The following is a 9616-nucleotide window of genomic DNA, read 5'->3' as shown; positions in this document are numbered from 1 at the left end:
ATGGGGGTGTGAATTTGGAACCAACGTGAGTCAATGGGGACAGGTAGTGGGATAGGATACAGGTGTGGTTGAGCTGAAACTCGGGGAGGGTAGAGGTTAGTCAGGTCAAAGATAGTCAGGCCCAGTGCCAACTGTATATAACTCTGGGTTCCCCTTACCCAATCCCAGACTCCCTCCCCTCACCGCACCCCCAACTTATATCTAAAGGAAAGAATGTGACAATGGTTTTCAGATACCATTTACAGAGAGAATCTTTCCACTTTGTGAGAAAGATCATGAGCCAGAGGTTGTCAAGGTAATCATGGTTTGGTGGTGCCGGTGGTGTACAAAGTTAAAAATCACACAACGCCAGGTTATAGTCAAACAGGTTTATTTGGAAGTACTCGCTTTCAGGGTGCTGCTCCTTCATCAGGTAGTTGTGGAGCAGAATTATAAGACACAGAATTGAAAGCAACAGGATTGCAGTGTCATGGAATGTAATATTCAACAAATTGCCCCACTACACCACACTCTCTCACACATACACACATACACTCAAGCCTGTACACACACACACACACACACACATACACACATACACACACACACATATAAGCTTGAGGGGTGAATTTGTACTTGCAGAATTACATTTTATTCTGCTCAAAAACTGCATAAATCCATATAAGATTCTGTAACTCCCACTTAAGAATTAGAATCAGGACCTGACAATGGGACACAGACAGACTGTAACTTCACACCTTCATCTGGAGTGAGCTGGCATCTATTGTTATCTTGAGAATATAACTTCAAAAAAGTTCTGGGATTTATGTTTGAAGGAACTGAAACTAACATGGTCATTCTAAAAAATGAAAGACTTAAGCTAAATTTATTTAATATTACATTCCATGACACTGCAATCCTGTTGCTATAAATTATGTGTCTTATGATTCTGCTCCACAACCACCTGATGAAGAAGCAGAGCTCTGAAAGCAAGTGATTCCAAATAAACCTGTTGGACTATAACCTGGAGTTGTGTGATTTTTACCTTTGTCAAGGTAACATAGTCACCAAGACATCCAATGGGGAATTCTGCAGAAACCCTTTTCACCCAGAAAGTGACTATGCAATTTTAATGAGAGCTGCAAATGAAGCAAGGGCCATGTGAGAGAGAAAAATATCGTTTCAGACAGTGAGTTGAGGGGGTTTGGAATACACCACCTGGAAATGGCATTGAGGCACGTTCAACTGAGGCATTGAAAAGTGGCATTGGATGGTTATTTGGATGGAGATGGCATGCACGAATATGGGGAGAATTGGCACTAGGTAATAGAAGCAGTGCGGGCAGTGAAGGAGCACCTTCTGTGATATAATATTGCTGTTGAGTGGTGAAAAAGTGGAATTCACTATCACGGGGAGTGGCTTGGACTGAGTAGTACTGATACATCTGCAAGAATGCCATCACGGATGAGGGGGAGAAAAGAGAAGATTGTGTTCTTATTACACAAGAGTATTTTGGTTGGGTTGGATGGCAGGAGAGGGGCAGGTGTAATATATATGTCATCATGGACAGATTGGGCCAAATGACCTGAACTGGTGCCACACACTCTGCAGTTATCCTGGTGGATCTGTGGGTGATGGGAAACTCCAAAAGTTCAGATGCAGCCACTTTATAATTAATTTTTAGTTCATCATTTTCTTTTAAGACCGAAGTGATGACAGGATCTTTGGACCCGTCATGTGGCAAGAACCCCAGTCAATCCCTTCAAGACAGCAAACGTTCTCTGGCACAAGATGGCTGCACTCCATTTGCAAACCAAGAGAGCGGAGTGTCGGACAGGGCGAATGAGGCCCAAGGCTTTAGTACTCTCCCAATTCCTGCCTCGGAGGACTCATGCCAGTGGAAATCACTGGGGCTTCCCTTAGGACAGGGTAAACCAGGTCAGTTTCCTCTCCCTCAGCTGTGGCAGACTGAGTCTACTGGGAGGACAGCCAATCACAGAGTGATCCGACATGGGATCAGCCTACCTCAGTAACCCAGCTAGCAGTGATGTTAATTAAGGAAACTCTTTTCAGAGACAGCCCCAGAATAGGTTGTCCACAAGGACTATTAAAAAGGCTTCCGAATGGTCAATACCTTTGGGAGCTTGAGACTACTGACCCTTAAAGTGAATGCGAATTTCTAGCCCCTGCCCAAGACTTAATAGGTCTAATCCAAATGCTTTCCTCTTGTTTTAAAAAAAATATTTATATACACAAAGGCATCTTAACCTGAAATAAATTATGCCAACACTCAATCAAGAAGCATCTAAAAATAACAACTCCATAAATTACTTTTTTGTAACAAAAAAAAAGTCAAGCAATACAGTTTAATACAGTTTTGGCATTTTGAGATTAGCACCATTTGAAACTTGGTTTGAGAAGAATCATTTCTATCACAGTAAAAGCAGGAGGAATTGGATCAAGGGTCAAAGGAGAATTGGTATGAGTTGACCCATGTATTTTTCCCCAAAATTGAAACGGGTCTGTAGCAATTCTGTATAAATCGATTTACCCCATTTTATTTTTACCTCAATATATATTAGATTTGTAAATTTCTGATTCTTCTGATAGTGAGCGACAAGATGCTACACTTATTGGAAAAGTGACGTTTGCCCTTTTGAAAAGGCCATCGACATTTTGCTCTATTAATAGGCTACACACTGATTATTTTTATTGTTGCCGTGATCATGAAGGTGAAGGACCAGACGGGGTATCCAACACTGTCATGTCAGGTTAGAGGCAAAAGAAGGTTTCCATGACTGTTCTCCACTCCCCCCACACCCCCACCCCCCATGGACCCCCACCCCCACCCCACCCCAGAAACCTCAAGGGAAACTGCCAATCATTCCTCAGGCATCATCAAAAAACTTGCCCATGTCTTGAATCCCTCCAAAAGCCCACACCTCCAAATCTCCAAGGGTTCTGATCTGATTGTCTCTCAATTCCCACGTCAACCACCTTCTGACTTCCCTCAGGTATGTCAATAGGAACAGAGTACAGGTTGGGGTTGAGTAGCCATTTTGTAGATGTGCGGAAAGAGGCCATTCGACCCATCGAGTCTGCACCTGCCCTCCGAAGAGCATCACGCCGAGACCCAGCCCCCAAGCCTATCCCCATATCACTGTGTTCCCCATGGTTAACCCACCTAGCCTGCACATCTCTGCATGCTGTGGGATGATCTAGCACAGCCCATCCTCCTAACCTGCATATCTTTGGACAGTGGGAGGAAACTGGAGCTCCCACCAGAGTAGACTTAGTCATTTACAATAATTGGTGGTCACCATTGGGTCAACTGTTTTAAGCAGTGACACCTTTGCCTTTACTTTTACAGGATCTGCCTCTGGATGCAATGTTGATCAGATTTAGATTAGATTGGATTCCCTACAGTGTGGAAACAGGCCCTTCGGCCCAACAAGTCCACACCGATCCTCCGAAGAGGAGCAACCCACCAAGACCCATTCCCCTCTGACTAATGCATCTTAGACCATGGGCAATGTTAGCATGGTCAATTCACTTAACCCGTACATTTTTGGACAGTGGGAGGAGACCAGAGCATTCAGAATAAATCCACACAGACATAGGGAGAACGTGCAAACTCCACACAGACACTTGCCCAAGATGGGAATTGAACCCAGGTCCCTGGCGCTGTGAGGCAGCAGTGCTGACCACTAAGCCACCGTGCTGCACCGTGCATAGGAACTCTGTCCAGACAAGGGCTATTTTGCCCTGGGGTTCTTTCCATCCAGTGAAGGGGGCCATTCAGCTCACTGTGGCTGGGCTGGGTCTTTGGAGAAGCGATCCGATTAGTCTCACACTCTCCTCGTGCCCTTTTCACCACCCCAGCTCTTTTCCCTCCCTCAAATGGTTACCCGATTCTGTATCGGAAGTGACTATTGAACATGTCTCCACATCCTTTTTGAGGAAGTGTTTTTTTGCCTTTATTTATTCATTCATGGGATGAGGGTGTCACTGGCCACCAGAGGGCGGTTAAAAGTCAACCATTTTATTCTGGGTCTGGAGTCATATGTAGGGCAGTTTCCTTCCCTAAAGGACATTAGCGTTTCACTGACAATCAATTTCTGGTTGCTGTCTGACCCTTAATTTCAGTTTTTTAAAAATCAAATTCAGATTACACTACCTGCCCTAGCAGGATTTGAACCCAAATCCCCAGGACTAATGGTCCAGTGATAATACTCCTGGACCAACACCACTCCTACGGGTCAGTGGAGACTGGAGTGACAATTGCAGAGTTGGATTTGAACTGCTTTCTATTGACAGGATGTACCACTGGCCCATGGCCTCTCCAAGTGTGTTCCAAAACTCAACTCACTCAGTTAACAAAAAACTCTTCAACTCTCCTGTGATTCTTTTGCCACTAACTTACACAGGAGGCAGTTTGAATGGAGGGATGATAGGAACAAGGCACAAAGAAACATCCAAATTCCAAACTGGAATCCAAATGGTGTTCCGGATTGTCACAAACTTCATCGAAAATATAATCAAAGTAATTCAGTAATTGATTCTTTAATGCAAAAAGATGGCTGTTTAGTCAGAGTTGAAATTTTACCAGGAATTACTCCACCTCTTGTTTAATATTGACCTATAGTTAGTCACTTTGCCCTTGGGAGTAACTCTGATGCAATTTTGCAAACCCCAGTCAACTCCATATTGCAAGAACAAGATTTGTCGTGTGTTAAATCACATGGCAGTCTGATAACAAAATATTCGGTGGAATCAATGAGTCAGCTTTGGAAGGCTCAGAAGGAGTCAAAATCTAAAATTTAGACAGTAGCTGCCCAGTTTCCAAGACAGAACAGCATTCTCAGCAGGTAGGGGGATTTGCTGTTGGTCGAGATGGGCAGATATTGCCGGCTGGGGTGAAATGGAGCCCATGTTCACGTACAGGTAGATCCACAAACTGACTCAAAGCAGCCGGGGATTGAATATTCCATCCCATTTCATCTCGAGTACATTTACCCACTACCAATGCCTGAAGGAAAGGGCTTTTTATGAAGAGAAGAGGTTTGGATGGAGTGGGGGTGGGGGTGTGTGTAAGGGAGGGGGTTGGGCTATGGCAGGTAGGAGACTGAAGTGGACCACATATGCCAGTATCGACCATTTGATGGACCGAATGGCCTGTTTCTGGGTTGCAGACTCACTGTATCTCCACATAAATAGAGCGCATATGCTAGCACAGACCATTTGATGGACTGAATGGCCTGTTCCTGGGTTGCAGACTCACTGTATTTCTACATGAATGGATGCCAGAAGTTTCCTGTTGCAAGCAGGGACACACCAGAGTGCAGTCAATCTCCGTGCAGCAGGGTGGAGCCTTGTGCTAATTACCACGCACATCTACCAGCCGGTTACACAGAGGAGTTGTGCTAAAGATTTCATTGTGGACCCTGAATCCAAGAGGTGAAGGGGGTTAAGTCAACTTTGTTGCAGTCAAAACGTAGTTTGAGAGTTTTCTCTTCCAAAAAAAGACTAGCTGACAGAGAATCAATCTACATGATTTAAGGGCATTTTTAATTCATTGCTACAATGGGGTCACAGGAAAACGTCTGCCTGAAGCCTGCACAGTGTTAGTTAGAGTTTCATATTTGGCTTTCTCAGTTTCATTACCAAGGTAACAGTGTGAGCCCACCAGTGTCAAGGGACTAGCTCCAAATCCTTAATGTCATCTCCTGGCTCAACACTGCACTTGCAAATGCCCGTGGGTTAGGAGACAGAGGAACTAGGTCCTAGGTTGAAGCTTACTGGAGAAAGGACACCTCTTGGAGGGAGGAGTTTTGGCGCACTAGCCCTCTCCAGCAATCGGGAATTACTCGGAAGAAGACTCTCCAGTTATCTACTGTCAGGAGCAAAACAATTGTGGAATTTAGAATGACCCAGAGATAACCACCACTGACTTGGCCTCTTCAAAAGGTCATAAGACTTTGGCCCCACAAGGGCAGGAATTATTTTATTGTTATTCTCACACAATAAAAAAAAACATCTGCAGCATGATTAATAGAGACAAGAGAGAGAATACAAAAAAAAATGTGCATTTTGCAAAAAAAAACATGAGAGAGAGAGAGAGAGAGAAAATAGTGTGGCACGCGGTTCTGAGGTTTAGCTGTTGAAACAAACAGGGCCAACCTCAAAACCAAACTTCTGCTGGTGCTCTCCAAAGTCAGTCACAGCGACATCTTTGATGGGCAGGTCAACAACACGCGGCGATTCAATCTCCAGCACAGTGTGGTCAGAGCCCTTCCTCAGCTGCAAGGGAAGACAGGACGCAATGTTAAAGGAGACAGGATTCCAGTAAAACAGCAGCAAGGATTCCTGTGAAAGAAAAGGGGACGTGACGCCGAAGATTGTGGCCTTATGTCCATCGGAATGGGGAAATTGTTTCGGTGAAGCTGACCAAAGGATGGGTATGGACCAGGATACAAGGAGCTGGGAGTTGAGGGAATACCCATCCACCAACGATTCTTCGTCACCTGTTCCCAGCTAAATCCAACTTCCTCATCCAAGTTTACACAATGAGATGGATAGAATGGATAGTCTCTTTTCTCAGGATAGAAATGTCAATTATGAGGGGACAAAAGTTTAAGGTAAAAAGCAGGTAGGTTTAAGGGTGATGTGAGATGCAGGTTTGCTTTACACAGGAGGGTAGTAAGTGCCTGGAAATTGCTTCGAGAGGAGATGCTAGAGACAGATACAATAGCAACATTTAAGAGGCATCTTGACAAATATACAGGAAATAGAGGTTTTTTGATTAGATTAGATTACTTACAGTATGGAAACAGACCATACCTACAGAATGGAAACAGTCTATTTGGCCCAACAAGCCCACACCAACCATCTGAAGAGTAACCCACCCAGACCCATTTCCCTCTAACTACTGCACCTAACACTATGGGCAATTTAACTTTCCAGCTCAGCACTGTCCTCATGACCTGTTCTACCTGCCAATCTCCCTTCCCACCTATCCGCTCTTCCCTCCCTTCTGACCTATCACCTCAATCCCCACCCCCATCACCTATTGTACTCTTTGCTACCTTCTCCCCAGCCCCACCCTCCCATTTATCTCTTTATCCTGGAGGCTTCCTGCCTCTATTCCTGATGAAGGGCTTTAGCCCGAAACGTCGATTTTCCTGCTCCTCGGATGCTGCTTGACCTGCTGTACATTTCCAGCGCCATTCTAATCTAGACTCTGATCGCCAGTCCTCACTTTTGCAATTTAGGATGGCCAATCTACCTGACCGGCACATCTTTGGACTGTGGGAGGAAACCAGAGCACCTGGAGGAAACCCACACAGACACGGGGAGAATGTGCAAACTCCACACAGGACAGCTACCCGAGGCTGGAATCGAACCCAGGTCCCCAGTGCTGTGAGGCAGCAGAGCTAACCACTAAGCCACCTTGCTGCTCCTAGGTAGATGGACTGTATGTAGGCAACAAGCTTTTAGTTTAGGAAGGCGTGATGTGTTGGCACAGCTGAAGGGCCTGATCCTGTGCTGTACCGTTCTTCGCAAGAGAACAGTTGGGTCAATCATCTCAGCTGAGCAATACTGCATCCAAACAGTGCAGCTCCTCCCCAGTACTGCCAGGGAGCGTCAGCCGACTTTATCCCAACAACACAGGCTAAGCACTGAACTGTTTAGCCCCAGCAATTTGACCCCACTTGTCAGAAGAATTGTTGCTTACTTTGCAACCGTCATAGATGGCATTGATATACGGGGTCTTGGACTGTGACAACTCCTCGTCATTAGCCCCTCGGAAGCGCACTGCTCTCTCGTAGCTCTTTGCAGTAGTGTCATACCAGCCTATGGACTGCTGGCAATTGTAGACGAATCTCTGCCGGGCTGTGGCACTCAGGAGTCGCAGGAAGGTCATCTGGACCACGTGGACAGGATTTCCATCGGAGTCAGTGTACATGAGCTGAGGAGAGAAAAGACACGCACTGATAGAGGAGCGTAGGGAAATTCCTACACCAAACCCAACAGGGTGAGGTTATATCAACATTGCCTTGGTTTGGAATGGGATCGTTCTGTGCATGGTTAAGGGAGAAGCTAAATGGGCACATGAGGAATGGTTACTGCCGGAGGGATGAAATGGAGTAAGGCAGAAGGAAGCCGGTGTACAGTATAAATACCAGCACAGACCAGACAAGCTAAATGGTTTGTCTGTGATGCCAATGTATCACACTCATTGGTTGAGTTGTTACAGTATGTTGGAAGGAATACATTTTTTATTGTAAACTAAGAGCAGAAATTTGGACATTGCCGTATTGCAGAGAATGTGCCAGTGTGTTTGTGATTGACTTCATTTTGCAACTCAAAGGTCAAGACTGGTCAAGTGTGTGGTGTTCACTTATTGGTCGCGTAGGCTCATGTAACTTTTTGAGAGGGTGGATTTGGAAACTATCGTGAGGTGGCGGTGGTAAGCTGCCTTCCTGAACCGCAGCAGTTCTTGTGCTATGGACAAACCCACATAGTGCTTTTCGGGAGGGAATTCTACAATTCTGACCCAGTGACACTGAAGGAAACAGCAATATATTTCCAAGTCAAGATGGTGAATGACCTGGAGGGGGACTTGCAGGGGGGTGGTGCTCCCATGTGTCTGCTGCCCTTGTCCTTCCAAATGATAATGGTTATGGCTGGAGAGTGCTGTCTGAGGAGCCTTGGTGAATGTTGTGTCTAGAGTCACATACAGACCAGCTGCAAATCAGATAGGCTTTTACAACAATCGACAATGATTTAAATGGTCACCGTCACAGAGATTAGCTTCTAGATTCCTGATTTATGAATTACATTTTAATTCCACCAGTTGCCATGCAAATTGTACCCACATCCTGGAGCATTAGCTTAGGAATACCATTGCACTACCATCTACTCCTCGTCTGGACTTCTCTTGCTTGTATTCCTTTCTGTGAGGAGCACTATACTCAGCTACATATTTATTTGACCTTCTGTGAGACTTGTGATGAGACTGTCTCTCTCTCTCTCACACACACTCTAATGTGTTAACTCTCTTATGATTCATGCGAGGTATTGTTAATATCGCGAATTAAAGACACAGTCTCGCTCAGGAACTCTTACCTGCTTGCCTCGTTTGAAATTGCTGTACCAGGTTCCAGGTTTGTCCCTATGCCAAGATGCAACTTTAACCTGGAAAAGTCAAGAGAGTGTGGACATGACAGGAGCTGTCAGAGACAGTATGACAATTAGTCAGCCCCAGCGCAGACCTACTGGGGATAGTCACTGAGTGGGTCACATGCAGAGATGGACAATAAACAGGACAAACTACATCAGTTCCAATTGGTAACTGCAATAGGAAGGTTACCAAGTGCTTCAGAAAGGGAGAGGTTGAAACCTTCTGAAGACAGGTCATTCGCCCGGAAATTGCTAACTCTGATATCTCTCCACAGATGCTGCCAGACCTGTTGAGCTACTCCTGTAATTTCTGGTTTTGTTTGAGGTTGAAATCTTCGCCATTGGTTGTTGGCATCACCACAAAGAGGGGGAAGTGTGATACAAAGACTAGAGGAGGTCCTGGCTTCCTTTTACAGGATCCCATCACTGTGCCTTGACATTCTACTCTAGGGAC

At 45.3% G+C, this 9616-nt stretch overlaps 1 protein-coding gene across 2 annotated transcripts in view; it reads right to left on the bottom strand.

Moving 5' to 3' along the window:
* Nucleotides 1–2816: 2816 nt before the first annotated feature.
* The window catches only part of LOC140468141 (uncharacterized), a 318469-nt gene continuing 311669 nt past the window's right edge, over nucleotides 2817–9616 (bottom strand). For both annotated transcript variants that reach the window (XM_072564343.1, XM_072564344.1), the window contains 3 exons: nucleotides 9109–9177; nucleotides 7715–7948; nucleotides 2817–6279 (listed from right to left, as the gene is read on the bottom strand). In XM_072564343.1, coding sequence (XP_072420444.1) covers nucleotides 6133–6279; nucleotides 7715–7948; nucleotides 9109–9177 — 450 coding nt within the window. In that variant the 3' untranslated portion in view covers nucleotides 2817–6132. The remainder of the gene's footprint in view (nucleotides 6280–7714; nucleotides 7949–9108; nucleotides 9178–9616) is intronic.

The sequence above is a fragment of the Chiloscyllium punctatum genome, chromosome 46, assembly GCF_047496795.1.
Source record: "Chiloscyllium punctatum isolate Juve2018m chromosome 46, sChiPun1.3, whole genome shotgun sequence".
Classification (NCBI taxonomy): Eukaryota; Metazoa; Chordata; class Chondrichthyes; order Orectolobiformes; family Hemiscylliidae; genus Chiloscyllium; species Chiloscyllium punctatum.
The sequence above is the reverse complement of the archived record's forward strand: the minus strand, read 5'-3'. Positions and strand labels throughout refer to the sequence as shown.